The sequence below is a fragment of the Pantherophis guttatus genome, chromosome 12, assembly GCF_059756535.1.
Source record: "Pantherophis guttatus breed Tessera chromosome 12, ASM5975653v1, whole genome shotgun sequence".
Taxonomy (NCBI): Eukaryota; Metazoa; Chordata; class Lepidosauria; order Squamata; family Colubridae; genus Pantherophis; species Pantherophis guttatus.
Window position 1 is genome coordinate 1,142,176 of NC_142074.1, and position 24,088 is coordinate 1,166,263.

General features: G+C 47.1%; 1 protein-coding gene across 5 annotated transcripts in view; it reads left to right on the forward strand.

The window, feature by feature from the left end:
* Positions 1 to 22,578: 22,578 nt before the first annotated feature.
* Positions 22,579 to 24,088, forward strand: part of FGF16 (fibroblast growth factor 16) — a 42,062-nt gene continuing 40,552 nt past the window's right edge. For 3 of the 5 annotated variants that reach the window (XR_015729659.1, XR_015729660.1, XM_034435154.3), the window contains exon 1: positions 22,583 to 22,930. Coding sequence is in view for 3 of the 5 variants with exons in the window: in XM_034435154.3 (XP_034291045.2) it covers positions 22,663 to 22,930 (268 nt within the window). In the remaining 2 variants the exon portion in view is untranslated. Of the gene's footprint in view, positions 22,931 to 24,088 lie in introns of all 5 variants that reach the window. The other 2 variants (XM_087877436.1, XM_034435155.3) reach the window with 2 other exon arrangements.

Here is a 24,088-nt window from a genome sequence, read left to right on the forward strand (position 1 = left end):
GTTATCGGTAGCAGCAGGCGGTCTCGCAAATACCCTGGCCCTAAGCCATGGAGCACTTTAAAGATGAGAACCAACACCTTAAAGCGCACCCGGAAGACCACCGGGAGCCAATGCAGCTCGCGCAGGAGAGGTGTTACGTGGGAGCGCCACGTCGCTCCCATAATCACCCGCGCGGCCGCATTCTGCACCAGCTGGAGCCTCCGGGTGCTCCTCAGGGGGAGCCCCATGTAGAGAGCGTTACAGTAGTTCAGGCGTGACGTAACCAAGGCATGAGTGACTGTGCACAAGGAGTCCCGATCCAGAAAGGGGCGCAACTGGCGTATCAGGCGAACCTGATAAAAAGCCCCCCTGGCCACGGCCGTCATATGCTCTTCTAAAGACAGCCGTGTGTCCAGGAGGACGCCCAAGTTGCGAGCCCCCTCTGTGGGGGTCAGTGACTCACCCCCAATAGCCAGCGATGGCACCAGCTGGCTATACCGGGACGCCGGCATCCACAGCCACTCGGTCTTGGAAGGGTTGAGCCGAAGCCTGTTCCTCCCCATCCAGACCCGCACGGCCTCCAGACACTGGGACATCACTTCGAGGGCATCATTGGGGTGGTCTGGGATGGAAATGTACAGCTGAGTATCATCAGCATACAGATGGCATCGCACCCCAAAACCACGGATGATCTCACCCAGCGGCTTCACATAAATGTTGAACAGGAGCGGTGAGAGGACCGACCCTTGCGGCACCCCGCAAGCAAGGCGCCTCGAGGTCGACCTCTGCCCCCCTGCCAACACAGACTGCGACCGGTCAGAGAGATAGGAGGAGAACCACCGCAACACGGTGCCTCCCACCCCCAGTCCCTCCAGCCGGCGCAGCATGATACCATGGTCGATGGTATCAAAAGCCGCTGAGAGGTCTAACAGGACCAGAACAGAGGAGCAACCCCTGTCCCGAGCCCTCCAGAGATCATCCACCAATGCGACCTATGCCGTCTCCGTGCTGTACCCAGGCCTGAAGCCGGACTGGCACGGATCTAGATAGACGGTTTCATCCAGGAACTGTGGGAGCTGTTGCGCAACCACACTCTCCACAACCTTCGCAACAAAGCGAAGGTTGGAGACCGGACGATAGTTTGCCAAAACGGCCGGGTCCAGAGAAGGCTTCTTGAGGAGGGGCCTCACCACCGCCTCTTTCAAGGCGGGAGGCAAGAAACCCTCTCTCAGAGAAGCATTTATGATCCTCTGGAGCCAGCCTCGTGTTACCTCCCGGGTGGCCAGTACCAGCCAGGAGGGGCACGGGTCCAATAAACATGTGGTTGCGTTTAATCTCCCCAGGATCCTGTCCACATCCTCAGGAGTCACAGGGTCGAACTCATCCCAGGTAACATTCTCAAGACCAGCCTCAGTCACCCCGCCGGGATCTACCCAGTCAGAGTCCAAGCCTTCCCGAATCTGAGCGATTTTATCGTGCAGATACTGTGCAAAATCCTCAGCCTGCCCTTGCAAGGGGTTCTCCCGTGCTCCCTGATGTAGGAGGGAGCGGGTCACCCTAAACAAGGCGGCTGGGCGGTTATCTGCCGATGCAATAAGAGCGGAAAAGTGGTTACGCTTTGCCGCTTTTATCGCCACTAGATAGGTCTTAATATGAGACCTAACTAGTGTTCGGTTGGATTCGGAGCGACTCGCCCTCCAACCACTCTCTAGGCGTCTTTTCCGGCGCTTCATCTCCCTCAGCTCCTCGGAAAACCAAGGGGCCGGGCAGGTTCGGCGTCGGGTCAGAGGCCGCAAAGGCACGACTCGGTCCAGAGCACCGGCGGCTGTCCTATCCCAGGCAGCCACCAGATCTTCAGCCGAGTCGTGTGCCAGAGTTTCAGGAACTGGCCCAAGCTCCCTCTGGAACCTATCAGGATCCATCAGGCGCCTGGGGCGGAACCACCTGGTCGGTTCCGCCTCCCTGCAGTGGGGTGCAGCGGTCGAAAGGTCCAGTCTCAGGAGAGAATGGTCCGACCATGACAGGGGTTCAATAACTATATCCCCTATATCCAGACCACTCCGCCACTGACCAGAGATAAAAACCAAGTCCAGAGTGTGTCCTCCCGCGTGAGTGGGGCCATGAATTAATTGTGTCAGGTCCATGGCTGTCATGGAAGCCATAAACTCCCGAGCCATCCCAGACGCCCCACCGGTAGATGGCAGGTTGAAATCCCCCATGACCAAAAGTCTGGGGGTATCAACCGCCACCCCGGCAATAACGTTGAGAAGCTCGGGCAGGGCCGCTGTCACGTGGCAGGGAGCCAGGTACGCGATCAGCAGGCCCACCTGCATCCCATGGCCCCACTTCACCAGGAGAGACTCACATCCGGCTATCTGAGGTACAGTGGCCTCCTTCGGATCAAGACCTTCCTTTATAATGACCGCCACCCCCCCACCCCTGCCCTGGGCCCTTGGCTGATGGAATGCGCGGAAACCTGGTGGGCACATCTCTACGAGGGGGACCCCCCCCTCTTGGCCCAACCAGGTCTCTGTAATACCTGCCAGGTCCGCACCCCCCTCCTGTATTAGCTCACAAATGAGGGGGGCCTTATTAACCACGGACCTGGCATTGCACAACATCAGTCTAAGGCCTGGGCTCTGAGACTCTGGACAGCCGGGGAAACGAGAAGAGTCATGGGGGCCGAGGCATGCCACCGCTTGGAGATAGCGGGTGCGTGCCCCCACCACCTGATGTGGCCCCCTACTCCCGCCATATCTGCCCCTCCCAACCACGGTCCTGATAGAACTGCCCTTCACCCTATCCACACTGTGCTCCTCCACACCCCGCTCCCCGCCTTCCGTTCCGTGCCCCTGTAACGGGCCTGACCTATGCCCCTCCCTCCCCACCCCCCGCCCTAAGCCCCTTAAAAGATTACAAAAAGACAATTTTAAAAAAACCCACAACCCCCTCTTTGTGGCATGCCATCTCTCGGGGTTCCAAAGTTGCTCTAACATCTTTAGTTTAAAGGCTAGTGCTGTCCCACTTGAAAACCATCACGGATCCGCTGTTAGACCCCCCCCCACACACAATTTGCATACAGAGCAAATAGATCAACAGATGATGCTGTTAATATGGCTCTACACTACATCCTGCAACATCTTGAATCTCCAAAGACCTACGCAAGGGTCCTCTTTGTAGACTTGAGTTCAACATTCAATACCATCATGCTGGACATTCTTCTAACTAAACTAAACCAGCTAGCGGTACCTGAACACACTTGTAAGTGGATCATAAGCTTCCTAACAGACAGGAAGCAGCAGGTGAAGCTAAGCAAAATCACATCAGATACCTGTACAATTAGCACAGGCCCCTACAAGGATGTGTACTTTCTCCACTTCTCTTCTCTTTGTATATCAATGACTGCATCTCAAATGTTCCATCTGTTAAACTACTGAAGTTTGCAGATGATACAACATTGATTGGTCTCATTCGAGACAATGATGACTCTGCATACAGACAGGGAGGTTGAACAACTAGCTCTGTGGTGCAACTGGAACAATCTGGAACTGAACACACTCAAAACCATAGAAATGGTGGTAGACTTTAGGAGAAACCCTCCCATACTTCCACCTCTTACAAAGTAGATAACATAGTATCAACAGTAGAGACCTTCAAATTTCTAAGTTCTATCATATCTCAAGACCTAAAATGGACACCTAACATCAAAAATGTCATCAGAAAAGCACAACAGAGAATGTTCTTTCTTTGCCAACTCAGGAAGCTCAAACTGCCCAAGGAGCTGCGGATACAGTTCTACAGAGGAATTATTGAATCTGTCATGTGCACCTCTATCACTGTCTGGTTTGGTTCTGCAACCCGACTTCAATGGATAATTAGAACTGCAGAAAAAACAATGGCTACCAACCTGCCTTCCATTGAGGACCTGTATACTGCACGAGTCAAAAAGTAGGCTGTGAAAATTACAGATCCCTCGCATCCTGTACATAAATTGTTTCAACTCCTACCCTCAAAAGGACGCTATAGAGCACTGCACACCAGAACAACTGGACACAAGGACAGATTTTTCCCGAACGCCATCACTCTGCTAAACAAATAATTCCCTCAACACTGTCGAACTATTCACATTAGGCTGCATTACTATTGCTATTGGTCTTCTTGTCGTTCCTGTCACCCATCTCCTCCTACTTGTGACTGCATGACTGTAACTTTGTTGCTGGTACCCTTGCGATTTATATTGATATTGTTTCCTAGTATGATTTGATTGCTTATTGTACCGTATGACTGTCACTGGGTGTTGTGTTGTGCCCTGTGATTCTTGACGAGCGTATCTTGTCTTTTATGCTGAGAGCATATGGACCAAAGACAAATTCCTTGTGTGTCCAATCATACTTGGCCAATACAGAATTCTATCCACTGTCACACAAAAAGAGTTGCATCAGAACACAATATGGCAGGTGAGAACCCACTGTAGTACCCAGCAAGCCAAACAGCTGGAGAGTGGGTACCTACAATTCAAGCAGAATGGGTTCTCACCATCATTTGTCACAAGATGTCTGCGCAACACGGTGGAAGAGAAAGGAAGAAACAAGGTACAAGACCAACCACAGGGCACAACTGCCATATATCAGAAACATTTCAGAAGCTGTAGAACGCAGCTTCCATGATCTGCAAGTGGGCATCGCACACTGCCCAGAGGCTACCATAGGAGGACAAATTATCCATTGTAAAGATTGTTTGGGGATAGGAGATGCTTCCAATGTAATCCACTGAATCCCTTGCATGGATTGCCACTGTGACTATGTAGGGCAGACAGGAAGGTAACTACACCAGATTGCAAGAACACAAGCGAGCAGTCAGATGAGGAGACCCAAACTCATTGGTAGCCTCACATTGCAGTGAACACGGACACACATTTGATTTTGCAGCTACTGAGATAGTTGGACGAACAGGCCCAAAAACAGCCAGGGAAGTGATTGAAGCCTGGGAAATGGGCCCCTCATCAGTCAACAGGAGTGCTGATTTACCACCAGCCTATCAAGTACTTGGAAGGTGAGGGCTGGGCAGCACAAGAGAACAACTGCCAACGTCTTAAAAACCACCAACACACCACAATCAACATCTAAAAAACTACAAATAACAGGCACTATAAATACTACACACAGAATAGCACACAAGCACACTTGTGATGGGCTCCAGCACAAGTCCAAAAGCTCAGAAGACGAAACCTTTGGTCCTGGTGACTGACCCAGATTGGATCCTGCACTAAACAGAGCCCATACCATCCCCCTCAAGATACGTTATGTCTCCTTGTCCCTGCCAATTCAAAGGCTTTATAGACTTCTCAATGGTTAAGGCATAGAACATCCCTACTATCACTTTGAACTCCCCATTACCAGTCGAAACAATTGATGGATAGATTTTGAAAGTAGGTCTGGTTACTCATGTTGCAGACCCCTTGCATTTAAGAATAGCCACACCCACTGAGCTTTTATCCCTCTATGTCAGGGGTCCCAACCACCCAGTCTATGGACTGATACTGGGCCAAAGCATGCCAGAAACTGGGCCAGGCAAACAAGCAAAACCCCATCTGTGGGATGCAGGCAATCCTAACCCCAACCTGAAACACGCCCCCTCTGGTCCATTAAAAAAACTGGAACCAGTCCCTGGTGCCCAAAAGGTTGGGGGCTTCTTCCTTACATTCAATCTTTCCCTCTCCTCTCCTCCCCCACCCCAACTCCCACTAATGTCAGGCTGTCAGCTCATGAAATTTGGATAAGTGAGATAAAGCCATACACTTGATGGCTGCAACTTCACAACCCCACTACTCATTGGAGGAAACACACTTGCCATGATCACTGTGCCCAGATTGCAAAGCCCTTATCCCATTGGCAATAAAACCCAGGGAAAAAACTTCCAGGCTACCAAGAAACTACACAGATTTTGCAGATGTTTTGGGGGAAAAAGAAGATTCAGTCCTCCTTCCACAAAAAAGACTGTGACTAGGTCCATAGACCTAATCCCTGGAGCTGAAATTCTTGCCAAGAAACAGAATCCAATCTCAGTTATATGTTAGTATTCTGCTTTAGTCATGTGCCCCACTTTTCCATTTTTTTTTATACTTGTCTTTTTTGTCTTTCAGTTTACCAGAGAGTTCTTTGTGCAACCACGCTGGTTTCTTCTGAACTGTCGTTTTTCTTTTTCAGGGGTTGTGCTAGACTAGGCTTTTATAATCTATTTTTTCTGAATTTCCCAAGCTGTTGTTTTTCCTTTTTCCATCCATGGAATCCTACCCAATCTCTCTCTTAGAGTCTTGAAATCAGATCTCTTATGGTATGTTAATCAAAATTTTCAAGTTAGATTATTCTTTTTTCATGTGAATCAATCGCTAAAGTTTTTAACTGTGCCATTCTGATCTGAAGAATCAAGATTGCATTGTCTTCAAAGTTCTGTTTCAACTCATTCATTGTAATTTTTCTCTGCAGGAATTGCCTCATGCCAAAAATCATGAGAAACATTGTTTAAATTGAAAAGAAACTTACTCTTGGGTGTTGACTTTGGGTTATTCTGCAGCTTTGAAAAGCTATTCCCCCTCAGATGAAGAGCTCTTTGCTTTTGTTATCTTCTTGATCTCAGATTTATATTTTATCATCTCAGAACAATAATTTAACTCAAGAAAAACAAAAGGTGTTTTCTGCTTACTGATTAAGCAATAAAGCCACTCTGTATCCTTGTTGCCATTGTAATTACATCCTTCCCCTCCGCTGCTGCTCTTCTCTTTTTTCCTTCCTGGCACCTGATGACAGTAACACCTAGAAGCACCAGCACTGAAAACCCTGCGCTGTTGGCCACTTGGATGCTCCCTTCCAAAAGCGAAGGGCAGATTTTCAAAGAGCCGCAGAGGGATGGGACCTTGACCTTGTCTCTTGGGAGATCATGGGGGCCCTTTGCAAGAGTCCTCCAAAGAGCCAGAGATCAGCCCAGCCCCTTCTTCCCTGGTGTGTTTTAGGAGGATGTTGCAAACGGCTCTTTTGGAAAGCGTCCCAGCTGAGCTCATGACTTGCTCAATCTCCTAGTCGTCTTATTTTTATTCTTTGCTTTTTCTTTGCTTCTGGGATTGTTGCTAAAACGATGTATAGGTTTATGATGTTTTATTTACATTTAATTTTTTCTGTTTGATGTGCCCTGGATGTTTAATGTTTTAGATCGTGAAAGCTGCTAATTGCCTTTGGATTGTAGCAGAATTTAAGTGTGATAGAGAGATTATGAATAGATCTTATGAGGTCATGACTCCTGCCGTCTTTCTCAAGACAGACCCCGCCTTCATACCGAGCTCACTTTACAGGCTCTTTGAGGGTTAGGTCCCTTCTTAATTTTTTCTCTAAATAAATTTGGTATTTTCATCAAAACTTGGGACTTACTTTTCTCTTGTTTCTAGGTGGTGTTTGGTTGGCAAAGATGAGGAATAGCCTCAAAATGGGAAATTTGCTTTTGCGCTTATGGCTAAAATTAGTTTCCTCTCTGTTTAAAAGGAGGCAGTTTTTAGCTCCCCTTTTTGCAAACTGATGCTGGGATCTTATGTAAATCAGAGCTGCTCTTTACCCAGACAATTGTTAAATAGGAAAAACTTCATAGAGTTAAGAATCTTTTGTGAAGACGTTGCAACTCCAGAAACAGATGGGCTCCTCAGAGAAGTCTTCGTCCTGAGACGACACCGAGATGGCCAAGAGGAAGAAGGTTCAAGTGAGGATCTTTGAAGAACTGAAAACCTGGACTGGGACTTTATCAACAGTGAGATATTGGAAGTCAGGAGGGCGCTGGGTTGAAAGTCCAGCCAAATGAAATCAGTGCTCAGAAGAGGTGGTGGGCCAGGGGCAGCAGAGTACTTAGACCAAGGAAGGAAAGACCAAGGAAGAACTAAAGAAGGTCATGCATCAAGACCAACACTGGAAAAGCAGGTGTCACATGTAGAGCCTTCTATAGGAGAGGTTGCCTGCATTTTCCTCCATCTTGCATGCACACGTCGCAAACATATGTGCTCCTCCTAGCATGTTAAACTTGTGGTTGAAATCACATCGATTGAAAAGTCAGCTGTGTGATTTGAGTCTGTTTTAGGAATAGACAGGGTATATATTTCTTTCTTTTTACTGCTTTTGTGAACAACCTACAACTCTGGGAAGGAAGGAAGGAAGGAAGGAAGGAAGGAAGGAAGGAAGGAAGGAAGGAAGGAAGGAAGGAAGGAAGGAAGGAAGGAAGGAAGGATCTTGACTTTTTTTGATAACAACCTCGGGAAATCCTTGGGAGGAAAGGAGACATTCCCCAATGGTTTTGGTTGGTTTTGATCTGACAGTTTGTTTGTACGCATGGCAAAACAAGACTTTTCATTTCAGCTCTCCAAATATCTCAGTCTAGCCATATTCTTCTTTTTCTTTTTTTTGTACTTCAAAGAAAAAATTTCAGGAATTGCCCACCTCAATCTCCCTGTATAACATCTCCACACTAGACAGCCCTTATTAGTTTAAATGACCTTATCGTGTAGCTTTTGTAGATAGGCAGAGCCCTCATTATTTCAAACAACTTCATAGCAATTCCAATTCCAATTACTGGGCCACATACTCTGTGAGATTTCAAAACAGAATTCAGAAAGGAGTTCTTTTAAGACCAGCCAAGTTATGATACTGCTCTTAATCTTTCCCAGTCAGCAGTGAGCTCATCTCCCATTACCTAGCAAGTCCAATGATCAAGAAAAGAGGAAGCCAAAACTGACATACATTTTTAAAGTTCTTCTCCCAAATAAAATAAAACTAGCAGGAGAAATCATACTAACTCCTGTCCCAAAGGTGTTTTTTTTCAGGAGGCAACTGGACTTTCTGGTTTTTCTTTGAAGACATTTTGCTTCTCATCCAAGAAGCTTCTTCAGCTCTGAAGAACACACAAAATGAAAGCAAACATGCACTGGGACAAAATGTGTTCCAAAGAATAACCTCAATCCATCATCCAACCAACCAACCATCAGCTAATCAGTAATTCCAGGAAAAGTGCATGACTTGGTGGGATCCCCATGGTGATTAAAGTCATCACAAGACACACAACTTTGGTCTGGCAAATGATTTGGAGATACATTTTTACTAGTCACACTTAGCTCTGGGATAATCATCAGTCAAAAAGGTGGGGATTAATGTGGCATTTAAGGAGACCTTTCAAAAATATTTTTAATCTCGCTTTTTCAGTGGGAGGTGGGGAGGTATGATATATTTTCCTTGACAACTTTTGAGGATTGGTGGCCTTAAATTTATATGAAGTGCTAAATACCAAGAAGCCAGGGGAGCTGAAGATTCACCTGTGATGAGCCTAGTTGGCCTCTCCAGATTGTACAAGGAGTAAACTTGTGTTTTCAGTGCAGTGGGGATCTTTGGCACAACTCAGTCATTCTACTAATGCTTGTCTTTCCCTTTAAATTTGCAGAGTGGCTGTCCTTGTGTTGATTTGTTAGCCTTATTTATTCCTTGATTCATATCCCATCCATCCTCTAAGTTGGGTTGGAAGACAGTTACTGGCCTAAAGGCATCCAGCGATCCTCCATGGCAAAGAAGAGACTTGAACTTGAGTTTGTGGAAGGCATTTTTCTTGTTTTCTTTACTTCTACTAATAAAACTTTATTATGCTGGAGTTAAGAAAATACACTTCTGTTACTTCAGTAAGAGGGATCTTAAAAAAACAAATTCTTGTCCTCATGTTTGGTTTATACAATAATTAATCCCTGACAAATCATATCTTTATTTTGTTCATAGACCAACCAAGTAATGCATACATTGTACATGGTTAAACATGTTTAAGGAGGAAGATTTTAATTGCCTAAATGGGTGGATGTTTTTCTGCAGACACCCACACCAAAAAGGGCCCCATTGTGAGAACGTTTGTCTTTTGATCCAGTAAGTGCCAGGTGACATAGAATTCAGGTAAGAATCTCAGAAACGTTCCCAATAAAAGAGACACTCGTTTCCTAAAGGAGATGAGGTCAAAGCGGCAACGTAAAAATATGTGCCCCGTGTTGTCTTTCATGCTTAAAGCACCCTTCACACAAATCAACAGCCAGCTGGGTCTGTTTGTTGAGCAATTCTGACTCTTCTCCATCACTAGCTGGACCCCTGATGCCAGCAAAGGTCTGCCTGATGTGAAACCAGACAGAAAAAGGAGCTCTGATGGCTCAGCAGACTAATTAACATCCACTTACATCTGCTGCCTGCAATTACTGCAAGTTCGAATCTCACCAGGCTCAAGGTTGACTCAGCCTTCCATCCTTTCTAAGGTAGGTTAAATGAGGACCCAGTTTGTGGGGGTCAATAAACTGACTTTGTATAAATATACAAAAGTATGAAGGCTATTGCTTAACGCATTGTAAGCCGCCCTGAGTCTTCGGAGAAGGGCGGCATATAAATCAATTTTTTTTAAAAAAATGGAACTGATCAGAACTAATTTCAGCAGCATCACAATCGGCATAGGGAAATGTCAGAAAAGGCCCCCAACCTTTGCCTCCCCTTTATTCCTAGTATCTCCCACCTTTTTAAAGAAGAAATGCCATGCTTCAACTGACATATTGGATGACTGCAACTGTCCTCTGCCCTTGTGCCCAGAATCGGAGGGACAGAGCAGAGAAACCTACAAGCTATTTATCAGAGTTCAGTATTTAGGAAGTATCTGAGGCCATCTATGTCAAACCTGAACAGCCCTCTCTCAATAGAGGGGGATGGATATGACATCATCTGTCTCCAGTTTACAACACAGTCCTTCCAACAGTTCCAAGAAGGCTCCACACCTATTTTTGACCCTGATGACACAGCTAAACCTCCAAGTGGCCTCAACGACCCCTTAAAAGAATGCAAAGGACCATATTGTGACCTAGGCTTCTTGAGTCAGTAAAACACACGAGTAATCCCTTTTATTTTCTTTTATCTCTTTTATTGCAACAGCTGTGAATTCTGTTCATTCACAGATGAGTCCCAAATAGTTGTAAAGAGTCCTTCGGGATAAGGCTGATAATCACCCATCTTTATCTCCCTTGACACGCTGCCAAAGACCTAATTGACAAAGCCACACGGAGTCCAGAATCAAACAGAGCTTCAGGCTTTAAACTGAACAAAATTAACAAAGTTGTTTCCTGCAAAAGCCCACATGCCTTTGCTCCTCTTTTAAATCTTATGGGAGGGGCCAATCATCTCCAAGCCCTACTCCTGAGTCGTCCCTTTTGTTTTAATTCTTCTTGCCTTCTGGCAGCTCTGCGCATGCGCGCACTGGGAACGGGCTCCCCCTGTCCCTCTGTTTCACTGAGATCTGACTCTGGAGGCTCCGGAGGCAGCACGTACATCCCAGATGGCCTTTTCTCTTCCTCCGATGCAGAGCCCTTGTCCGAGCCTTCCCCAGACTCCAGGACTGGCCCATGTTCCCCCCCAACCTCCTCACTGTCCAACTCTGCTGCCAGCTCCTCAGGCCACTGGCAGATTACAACAGACCAGCTGTCTGTTGTGGTCTCACCATCCAGTGAGAGCTGAAGAAGTGTTTTGGTTGAGAAGCAAAACGTCTTCAAAGGAAAATAAGAAGGTCCAGTTGCCTCTTGGACAGCTATGACCTGGATGACTGAGAATCTCCATAGACATATCTGAGGATATAGGCCCCCAGGCTATTGCAAAGTTTAAAACAGCATTTTTCAAACTATATCATTTTAAGGTGGGTAGAGTTCAATTCCCAGAATTCCTCAGCCAGCAGGCTTTAAGATGGATAACCTTCAATTTCTAGAATTCCCATGTGCTTCTTGTCCTGACTCTGGTGCTTTGGAAAATAAATCACCCCTCTCTTTCCTGTGAGGGCCCTTTAAGTATTGGAAGGTGGCTATCATGTTACTCCTAAGCCTTCTGTTCATTAAGCTGAATGTACCTAGTTCCATTACCATTCCTCATACAATTTATTCTGCAGATTCTTTGTCGTCTTCGTTGCTCTGCTCTGCAACCTTTCTAGGGCCTCAGCATCTTCTTCGTATCATAGCAACCAGAAATGGATGCAGTATTCCACAGACCTCACAGGCCTCACAGACTCATAGACACGTACGGTTCAGACTAAACCCTATGAACAATTGCAGCAGCTGTCTAGTCTAATGAAGAAAAGGATCAGGGGTGACACAGAACATCGAATAAAAGGATTGGAAGGGATCGTGGAGATCTTCTAGTCCATCCTCCAGCTCAAGCAGGAGACCCTATATCATTCTGGACAAACGGCTGTCTAGTCTCTCTCTGAAAATTTCCAACAATGGAGCCTCCCACAACTTCTGGAGATAAGCCATTCTACAGATTCATCGTTTGCATTGTCAGGAAAGTTCTCCTTATTTCTAGGTTGGCTCTCTCTTTAATGATCTTCCTCTGTTACTTCCTGCCCTCAGGTACTTTGGAGATTAAGTTGGCCCCCCTCTTCTCTGTAACAACCCCTCAAATATTGGAAAACTGCTATCATGTCACCCCAGGCCTCTTCTTTGTTAGATTAGGCATACCTAGTTCCCTCAATCAATCCAAATATGGTTTAGCCTCCAGGCCCCTTATCACATTTGATGCTTTTCTCTGCACTCTTTCTAGAGTTTCAACGTATTTTTTGACCAGAACTGGATACAGTGTTCCAAGTGTGGTCTCACCAGTGGATTATAAAGTGATACTATCACTTCACACGATATAAATAAATATAGCAATAGCACTTAGACTTATATACCGCTTCACAATGCTTTTACAGCCCTCTCTAAGCAGTTTACAGTCAATCTGGGTCCTCATTTTACCAACCTCAGAAGGATGAAAGGCTGAGTCAACCCTGAGTCAGTGGGACTTGAACTGCCAAACTGCTGGCAATCAGCAGTCAGCAGAAGTAACCTGCCGTACTGCACTCTAACCACTGGGCCACCATGGCTAATTCCAATATTTTAGGAGCTGCCACAGAGAAGGGGTGAACCTCTGTACTTTAGGGCAGGGCAGGAAGCAATGGATGGAAGATCATCAAAAAGAGATCCAACTTGAATTAAGAAGAAATGTCCTGACAGTGAGAACAATTAATTAGTGGAATGGCTTACTTTCAGAGGTTGTGGTGCTCCATCACTGGAGATTCTCAAGAAGAGATCGGGCAGCCGTTTGTCTGGAAAGGCAGAAGGTCTCCTGCCTGAGCAGGAGGTTGGACTAGAAAACTTCCAAGGTCCCTTTCACCTCTTTTATTCTGTTTCACCTTTCCCAAGGCTTTAAATGAAGCCATCTTTCCTTTGCTGAGACAACATTTTTTGCATCTCAATTAGAGAGACGGTTGGGAACTGTCCAAGGTGCCATTGGATGTTTATGGGTGCTTGTTTTGATGTATATATTTCCCTGCTGGCAAATATACTGACCTATTTGGTTACATTTTCCTTTCCTAATGTACTTGACTGAATCTTGATTTATTAAAATTTGACCTACTTGCCTTGTCTTATCATAAACTGATTAGCTATTTATTTAGACATATCCACTACCTTTTAGCTGAAAGATCTGCACAATATTTTATAATATATTGTAAAAATACATCAGTTAGAAATGAATTGCTTTTTGTTTAATGCATACCCAAGTTTTGGTAACGTTAGATTCTCACCCCCCCCTCTTGCAACACAGAATCTATTTACGGGGCTTAACATTTTTATATGTTTCTTTATTAAATTTCATTTTGAAATGAAAATACAGAAAAAACAAGAGTTAGAAAACTAAGAGAAAGAAAAACTGCAAACAGAGAGGGAGGGGGAAAATGTTGACTTCTGACATTTTTCAGTGCAGTAAAATAAAATAAAAAAACCCTCAACCATTGGCTTTACATTTCCCAAAATCTAAATCCATTTCTATAACAACAAAGTCTTTCTAATCATAAAAATCCATAATCAGACTTTCCATTCTTTTTCAGTTTTGAGCAAAAAGAAATGAAAGTAGGTAAGTTCTTTAATTAAAACACCTTCACCAGCCACTCTTCCACTGTGGGAATTAGTCTTTCCATCTTCTAGGTGCATATAAGAGGGTTGCCTCTGCCAACATACACATGTGGGGCAGCCCACACGATCATTAGTATCTTCATGCAAGGAGCAGAGTATTTAAAGAATTGCAGAAGCAAAGAGAACAAAGCGATTTGACTGAATTTGAAAATTACTATATTTGAATTTGAAATAGTTACTGTATGTAACTTAGAAAAGCTGCTAAGGCTCATTTCTCAATTACTGGTGAAATACTAAGAACAAGGCAAAGATTGCATCATTAAAGGAATGCAGAATTTAAGTATGCAAATATATGTGCAATAATGGGATTTTCAGTGGAAGATTATTAAATTTCTACCAAATGTTAGAAAAATCAGTATATGATATTCTTTGTTGACTCTGACTTTTCTCTCTGTTGCTATATGATCCCAGTCCTTATTGCTAAAAGTGATTATTTATTTTCTAAAAGTTGCTGGAAATGCAGCGATCAAGTCACATTATGTTTTCATCTTCAATGATGATATTATAAAGCTCAGAAATTTTGGAAAATAATTCATAATTCTTGACCACATACCGCAGCCCTTTGGTAGAGCAGCTGTGGGAGAGTTTCGTAGAGATGGAGATGCGGGGAGTGGCATCAGTGAAGTCATCGACCCTGGGAACAGGGCTTGGGACAGGACAGGCATCGGCCACCCCATCCACTTCGCCCAGCCGATGGGCTTGTGGCATATGTGGCTAGGAGCGATGGGGCCCCCAAGGGGTGACAGGAATCGCAACTTCAAACGGTCATTAAATGAACTGTTGTAAGTCAAGAACTACCTGTATTGCAAGCCACCCAATCAAGCAGAGGAAATAGATGAACTTTTTGCTGGTCAGTTAACCAATGTATGTAGGAAACACACCACAATAGTAATGGGGGACTTTGTCTACCCTGACATCAACTGGGAGACAAACTGGGCATCAAATGGGAGATTGAACAGGTTCCTGACCAACTTAGTTGAGAACTTTGGCCACCAAAAGATAGAGGAGGGAGCTAAAACTAAATTAAAACTCCAAACTGTAATAATTTGGCCCCTGTAAATCAAAAAAATTTGCAAAACACTTACGTAAAAGGTCAGACCAGTCTGACCACATAAAAATTGATTTGAGTCATCCAACTGTCTCCATTATCAACCACCCAAAACATCCAACTTTGATTGCTCAGCTGTAAATTTGGAGAATTTCTTAATTCGCATTGTCATTCCTCTGGCAATTTTTGAATTTCTATGTGTATAAATCTATTCTCCACTTCCCCCACCCTTGATAGCCAAAATATGTTTCTCATCAGAGCAAATGTAAGGTTGAATGTTCTGATAGCAACTGCAACCCCAGAATAATCAATCCCCTTCCACAAGTTGAGCTTCTATAAAGGCAATCCTTAAAAGGGAGGGGGGGCTGCTGTTGGCGGAGGGGTTGCCATGCTTTTTCTTTATTTAAATTTACTCTTTTATATTGAGACATTCAGAAATTTTGGCTTTTCATTTTGTTTGGCTTCGTCATTTGGCATGACTGATTTTATCAAGTCATTACTTTAGTGTCTTTTTTAAAAAAAATAAATTTTATTAATTTTTCCAAGTTAAAATCAACATAACACAAAAACATTGATTACACATAAAAACAAAAACCATACATTCCCCTCCCTCCCTCCCCCATTCATAACACTAAACATACAAACACGTCCATCCCGGCAGATAATATTCCTGCCCTCATTAATAAATAATTATGCCCACAACACAGAATAAAGTAAATAATCCCCAAATATAGTTTTCATACAATTATCTTTCAATCTAGATAAATATATCTCGCCTCATATTTATTTTTATTTATTTTATTTTATTTTATTTTATTCAATTTGTATACTGCCCTTCTCCTAGTGGACTCAGGGCGGTATACAAATTGAATTGAGGGCCTATTGACTTAGGCCCTCAATTCATCTCAATCCTTTTATTCAACCACCGATACCAACTGTCCCAACTTTGAAAAAATTCAGAATCCTCTTTTTCTTTCAACATATACATCATTCTGTCCGCCTCAGCACACTCTAGTACTTTATTTATAACTAGCTGTTCCCGGCCACGCCTTGCTGTGGCCCAGTCTGGTGCTTCCGCTGGGCTAAGAGAGCGAGGCTGAAGTTCCAAACTCTCCACGAACATTTGGTGGGCGTGGCCAACTCGACGTCACTCACTTTCATCAGTCACATGACAGCCCCCGAGCCACGCCTACCCATCTGGTGATTAGGGCAGAGAACCGATTGCTAAAAAACAATGGGAACCACAAAATCCTCCGTCTCTGTCTCCCCTTCTCTCTTTGTATCTCTCTCTGTGTCTCTCTCTCCCTCTCTGTATCTCTGTCTCTCTCTCTCCCTGTATTTCTCTATCTCTCTCTCCCTCCCTCCCTCTCTGTTTATCTCTGTCTCTGGCCCGGCCTCTTCTGCATCCCCTGCCATCGCCCTTACTTTTTTAGGCCAGGCCTTCGCAGCTCTCCACACCACAGCAGAAACTCGGGGGGCCCCTCCGTCCTCCCTACACAGATGTTCTCTGGGGGCTCAATGGGGAGACGCATAGCAGGGAAGGGAAGGGAAGGGAAGGGAGGGAGGGAGGGAGGGGGTGCAGCGGGGGTTTAAGGCTGGTTTGGGGCTTCCTGCCCGAAGGAAGAAAGAGGCAAAGGCAGGAGCTACGCACACTCCACTGAACTCCTGCTGCGCAGTTCTTCTCCCCCGCCTGCCAAGGGCAGGGGAATGATTAAATCCCCCGCTCTTCCAGGCAAAGCGAAGGAAGGCCGGCTATCCTCCCTCCCAGCCGTTTCCGCCCCCCAAAGCCCCTTTTCTGCCAGAGGCCGAAATTTTTGTGTAGGCTCCGTGAACTGCCAGAGCGCCCACCTGGGAATCAAAGGCAGAGCTGGTCAAAGGCGACCCCGAGGGTCCAGTTGCCTCCTTCTCCCACTCACCGACCCAATTCACATAGTGCCAGTTAGCGGCTGGTCTTTCTGACCTCGGGGCCCATGGTAGCGCTGGGCCAGGCGCAATTCGGGCCAGGCGAGGGACGGAGGGTTCCTGCTCAGCGGACCCAGGCAGCCTCGTTGCCAGGTGTTCTTTGGAGGGAGCCCCGAGACCGGCTGGCGAGGGGGATGGGCAGCAGCAGCGGGCAAGGCTAGTTTGTGGGGCGGACGGGGGAGGGGGAGGTCAGAGCCAGGCTTGGGCGGGCCCCACCCAGCCCTAGAAGTGCCGGCTGTGAGGGCTTCCCGGCGGGGAGCCGGCTGCCTACCTGCTGAGCCTGGTGGCAGGATATGGCCCTCGGGCGTCTCTGCCTTCCAAATGCGCAGTTTCTTGGAAGCAATAGGGAGAGTCTAAATATAAGGAGCAGAAATCTGTTGAGTGTAATCAGGGCTGGGAGGCTGCCATGTTGGTTTTACGTCCAGCAGATGGCGCTGTTTTTCAATGTTTGTCAATGTTTTCCAAAGTTTTTCATGATTTTACCTGCCACAGGTGTGACATGTATATAATATAGATAGTCGAATGCAACGTTGTGTCAAAATTTGAAAGCAATCGGTGAAGAACTTTTGGAGATGTGTGGTTATGTACAAACTGACATTTACATTTTTATTTATATAGATTTGGGCACTAGCCGGTATCTCTTTTTCTTTCCATTGTTGGGCGAACACTATTCTAGTTGCAACTAAAATATGTAGCGTGAGATACCATTTTTTCTTACTCAGCCCCTCTGGACGAATACCTAGTAAATATATCTCAGGTTTCCATTGGAGGTCCACATTAGTAATTTCCTTAATCCAATTCCTCATCCTTCTCCAATACTTCTTTGCCATTATACAAGTCCACCATTGATGGAAATACGTACCTCTGGTTTCCCCACATTTCCAACATAACTCTGATGCACCCGGAAACATTTTAGCAATTCTTGCTGGTGGGAGGTGCCACCGATACAACATTTTATATGCATTTTCTTTGAAAGACGTTGCTGTAGTCATTTTAATATTTTCCCCCCACATTTGTTGCCATTTTTCTAAAGGAATAGAGTACCCAAAATTCCTCCCACAGGCAATCATAAGTATCTTTTACAACGTCCTCTCCTATCATTCGCTCAAGCAATTGTGCATACATTTTGGTTATGTATTTATGGTCCTCTCCCAATAATATTTTATCAAAACTCTGTTCCATCACATATATCCCATAGTTATCTCTCTCTCTCCTGTAACGAGATTGAACTGTAGTGTAGATCCACCCATCTAGCCTGATTCCTTTGTCAGCCAAATCTCCCCTAGATCTTAATATCCCTTGAGCATCCACAAGATCAAGTCATTACTTTAGTGTCTTTTTAATGGCATTTTATAGTTTGTGGCTTTTATATTTCATTTCCAGATTAAAATTTAAAATTTTCTTGCTCAAACTGTTTTATAGAAGAAATGTCAGTGTTCTGCATCTTAACTGCTTAACTTAACTGCTCCATTATTTTCTCTTTTTTTCTTTTAAATAATTTTAAATATAAAATTAAATATTAATTTATCATTTTATATTGGTTATATCAATTATATATTTCTTTTTTTTCTTTTACCAAAGATTAGTTTTCCACCGTGAATGTTAAAGATTTAAGAAATATATCTAAGAAAAAAGAAAATGAAATATCTAAAAAGAGAAAACAGAAATTATAAAATTAAAGTATAAATTGAAGTTGTTGAAGCTTACAGTTCCTTTTTGCAAGAAATTTCCTATAGTATAAGGCTTGCTTGGCAGATTTATTCATTGTTTTCACAAATGCTGGAACAGCCCCTTCTAAACAGAGCATAGATTTACTTCGAACTGGCCTGAGACATGTGTGTTATAAAAAGAGACAACTTAGAAGCACAAACAGAGAGAAAAGGGAGATTGGAGATATTGCCATTTGCTCAGCAAGATGTAGGCTGAAGGAGAATGGAAATAGCAAGGGAAAAGTGACTCAAGGTCAGGAAAAAAATGTATGCTGATTAAAATGACAGGCCATGGGCACGATATTCCCAGGTTTCAGAAAGGAAAAGGAAAACATAGGAATAGTCTACCTCTTCTGAAGAAATAATGGCATGGCATGGCATGGCATAGCATAGCATAGAATAGAATAACTTTATTGTCACTTTAAATATACACTAATCGGCATACATTAAAATGAAATTTTGCTGCATACAGCTCTCAAAGGGTCACCACATCCAATATACGCTATATAACCATGACAGAATGAATGAATGAATGAATGAATGAAACAAACAAATATAAATACAAAATTATGCATATAGCGACATATATTATATGACACAGAGGAACAACACAGTCTAGCTTGGATATATATACATGTACATGGCAAGAAAAACGAATCTTGCAAGTTTACCAAACAGATGGCATAGGGAACAAAGCTGTTGCAGAAAAAGGAAGGAAGGAAGGAAGGAAGGAAGGAAGGAAGGAAGGAAGGAAGGTCTGAAAATTCTGATGGGTTAAAAAAATGTTGGGCATAGAAGGTACATTGTCCCCCTCAGTTTTGGATTAGAAATGCAGAGGCTGTGATGTTACAGAGTTGGATCTATGACCATCCTTGCAACTACTCATAAATTCAACCCAACCCTTTTTATTCCCATATACAGTCATACCTTGGTACTTGGCTGCTTTGAAACTTGTCTAATTTGGTACTGGCCACATTTTGAAAATGTGGTCCTGGTTCTGGTCGTTTCTTTGGTACTCCATGCACAAGCTAGAAGATGCCGGTGTGAGCTGCCTTGTGACTCGCTACCCTTTCCAGCTAGAAAGAGCGAGCCTCGCCTCAGACACGCACCTCCTCTTGCCCTCCGCACATCCTTGCCTTGCAGTCCTCTCTTAGCTTCTGGGCTCATTTTGTGTAGTTTTGCACTTTTGTGAGGAAGTTGAAAGCTGTTATTAATGTGGGTAAACGAAAAGCAGCTGGTGGCAGGCAGTGTATCGGAAGCCACGATATGGGGAAAAGCTAAAGATTTGCATGACAATCTTTGGAAAAACAAACTGGCCCCAAGTGAAGTCTTCAAGGCTAGCCATAGCTGGTTCCATAATTTTTTTTAAAAAAAATCTCAGCACAGGTAAAGTGAAGTTTTTATTTTATTTAATCTAAGTATTTATTAATTTTTAGGCTTATTTCTCATGTAATGAGCTACAACCCTTTTACATATTGCCTTTAAAAGGTGCATTGTCTTTGGTTTGGGAACACATTAAAATTATTTACATTATTCCTAATGGGAAAACTTTCTTTGGTGCTCATTTTTGCTACTCCTGGATTGCATCTCCTGGAACCAATCCCCGATAAGTACTGAAGAACCGTGGTACTTCCGTGTTGAGCCTTGCTTCTCACCTTGGACAGAGTTATTTGCAGGACCAGCTACTTCCACCCAGACTCCTCTGCTTTTCAGGTCATCTGTGGGCCACCTTCAGCACAACAATTAATGCTACTTTTTTCTGTGGGAGCATCTATAATAAGGGGTGACTGACCACTAGAACTTATAGTATATCCTTCCTTGTCATTTGAGGGTAAAACTGAAAAAAAAAAGCATGCCTTTTAGGTGCTCGATTGACCACTCTACTTAATACATATGTCACATATTCCCAAAAAGTTTGACAATCACCAATATTGTAAAAAGAACCTCTCCAAAATGAATAAACCTCCCCAAAATCCCAGCAACATAAGGGGAAAAGATATAGATGCTTGAGCGATTTGCCCAATGGATCCCAGCCTTTGTCACTGTCTTCTGACTCTCTCTGGGTCACCTTGTGGTGCATTTGCAGCCCTGATCTGAGAGCCCTAAACAACAATGGCTGATGTACAAACAAGACAAACAAATGGGTTTATCTGGAAGGCTGTGCTAACGTTCCATGCACAAACTCACCCAGGCACAGGTTTCGGGTGCTCTGGGCCACACAAATACCTCTCGGGCATTTGGGTCCATGCAGAGAAAGGCACCAGATTTTGTAACAGCTTTCTTCCTCGTGCCATCCGACTGGTAAACTTGCAAGGTTCCTTTTTCTTACCATGTACACGTATACATCTGGATCTCTGTGCCATAGAATATATGTGGGTGTATGCATAATGCTGTATGTTTGTTTTGTCATGTATATATAGTGTATATTAGAGGTGATGACCCTCTGAGAGCTGTAGGCAACGAAATTTCATTTTAATGTATGCTGATTAGTATACATTCAAAGTGACAATGAAGTCTATTCTATCCTATCCTATTTTATTCTAGACACACTATACTACACTACACTATACCTTGAAAGTACAGTGGTCTACGCACCCTGTTATTAACACAGCTGCCTGCAATTTACTGCTGGTTCGAATCTCTCCAAGGCTCAAGGTTGACTCAGCCTTCCATCCTTTCTAAGGTAGGTGAAATGAGGACCCAGTTTGTGGGGGCAACAAGCTGACTTTGTACAAATATACAAAAGGATGAAGGCTATTGCTTAAGGCACTGTAAGCCGCCCTGAGTCCCCGGAGAAGGGCGGCATATAAATCAAATTAAAAACAAAACAAAACATGGGGCAGGCAAGTCCAGATGTGATTTGCCAGGAGCTCTGGGCAAGGCTTGGGAAGGACCAGCCAGGCAGGGGAGAGTCCTGGAGGGAAGAATCAGATCTGACCCCCGGAGCCTCCTCCCCCTCTCCCATGCCCAGGTGGAGGCTGGCATCGGGGCATCTGCTGGGTCCCAGGCAGCATTTAATCCAGGGGGCCTGAGCGCAAGTGGGGGAAGGCCGAGGCAGAGAGAAGGCAAAGGGGGGAGGGGGCCACACCCCAAAGACCCCCCCCCGGCCTTTGCTCCTGCTGGCGCCCAGGCAGCCCAGCGTGGTTGGGGGAAGGAGGAAACGACGGTGGCTTCTTCCCAGGTGGGAGAAACGGCCTCTGCCCGTCTCCTCGCTTGGCTTGGATGCCATTTGCGCACCTAACACGCCGGGCCCGACGTGCAGCCCCAGCCGAGGCCTCCTCCGGCCGGGCCGCCTGCCGCTCAGCCGCCCCTGCTCTACCTTCGGCCACCCCGCGCAGCTTCGCCGCCCCACAACCCACCGACCCGCTGCCAGGCTGCGGGGGGGGGGGCGGAGGGGCGAGGAGGCGGCCCGAGCCTTGAGCGACAGCGCCGCTTAGCGGCCGAGCAGGGAAGAGCGCCGCCACCGCTCCGGCTCTGGAGCCCCTCGGAAGAGGGTCGCTGCGTGGCCGGAGGGTCTCGGCCGCCCCCGGCTCCCCGCGGGCGGCGGCTGCCGGAGCTGCGGGCTCCCGGGGCCGCCGGAGCCAGGACGCCCCGGTTGCCGTCGGAAAGAGCCGCCGGAGCCCCGCTCGACCCCGCAAGCGAGCCCCAAGCGGCCCGGCGTGGCTGATGGGCCGCGTAGTCCGCCGCCCCCGAGCCGGCTGGCTGCGGGCAAGGGCGGAGGCCGGGCGGGCCCGCCCGACGGCGCCCCCGCTCCTTCCCCGCGGCCGCCCAGCCCTCCTTCCCTCCCTCCCTCCCTCCGGCGCGGCGCGGGGCGGGGGTGGGCGAGGTGGGCCGTATATAAGGGCCCCGCGGCCGGGGCGGCGGGAGAGGAGCGAGCGCGCTATGCCGGCCGCAGGCGGGGCGGCCCGGGGGCGGCCGGCCTGAGGGGCTCGATGGGCGAGGTGGGCGGCTTCCTGGGCTCCCTGGAGCTGCACGGCTTGTCGGGCTCCCTCGGGGCCGCGCCGCTGCCCGACCCGCCGGCCTTCCTGACGGAGCGGCTGGGCCAGATCGAGGGCCGGCTGCAGCGCGGCTCGCCCACCGACTTCGCCCACCTGAAGGGCATCCTGCGCCGGAGGCAGCTCTACTGCCGGATGGGCTTCCACCTCGAGCTCTTCCCCAACGGCACCGTGCGCGGCACCCGCCAGGACCACAGCCGCTTCGGTAAGCCCGCCGGGGACCCCCCTCAGCCTCCGGGACGGAGCCCGTCGAGGGGCCGGGCGCGGCTTCCCCAACGGGAGGCAGGCCGGGAAGGAGCCGCTGCCCAGAAAGGGCGTCCCGAGAGCCGGGGAAGCGGCAGGTGCTTCGGGGACGGACGCCAAGCGGGGCGCTGCGCTTCTCTCTGCCGGCGCTTTTCGTCCCCCGCAGGCCGTGGGCTGGCATTGCGAGGAGCGCTGCGGGGGGCCGGGGCTGATGCGGGGTTGCCGGAGGAGCAGGAGGCGGCTGTCGCCCCTGTGCTGCCCGGCCTGAGGGCTTCTTCTGCCTCCCTGCCTTGCACCGCAGCCTCTTTTCTGGCCGCTACGAGGCCGCTTCCAAGCAGGCTCCGCCAGGCTGGCTCCGAAGTTGGGCTGATGGACTTGGGAAGGCTCTGAGGCGCTTCTTTCCCGGAGCAGTTGCGGAACAAGAACCCCCCACACACACACCCACACACCCACAGTGACAGGCGACCACTCAGCCAGGCCGCCTCTTCACCCGCCTCGCCTCGCCTTGCTCCGGGGGGGGGAGCCTGGGGGGGGCTGGCTTTTGGCGTTGGTGGGGTCCCCTGAAGAAAGGGGGGGGAAGAGGCCCTGCCGGCGCCTGGCCTGACCTGAGCTGGCCGGGCGCACAAACAGACCCAGGCAGGCAGGTTTGAAGCGAGCTCTCAGGGGAGAAGCGGAGGGTTCCGTCTGCAGCCCTTAGGAAAGCGGGAGGGGGAGGGGCAGGGCCAGGAGAGCAGCTCCGGGCCGGCCTTCAGTCGCTTTCCCTTCCCTTTGCTCAAAGGCAGCAGCTGTGCCCGTTTTCTGCAGACAGGCAGGGTGAAGATGGGCTGTTAACTGAACTCCTCGCCTGATAAATTGCAGCATTCCACAAGGGATTCCTTGTGCACAGTCACTCACGCCCTCGTCACCTCTCGCCTTGACTACTGCAACGCTCTCTACATGGGGCTCCCCTTGAAGAGCACCCGGAGGCTCCAGCTGGTCCAGAACGCAGCAGCACGGGTAGTGATGGGAGCAACATGGCGCTCCCATGTAACACCGCTCCTGCGCGAGCTGCACTGGCTCCCGGTGGTCTTCCGGGTGCGCTTCAAGGTGTTGGTTATCACCTTTAAAGCGCTCCATGGCA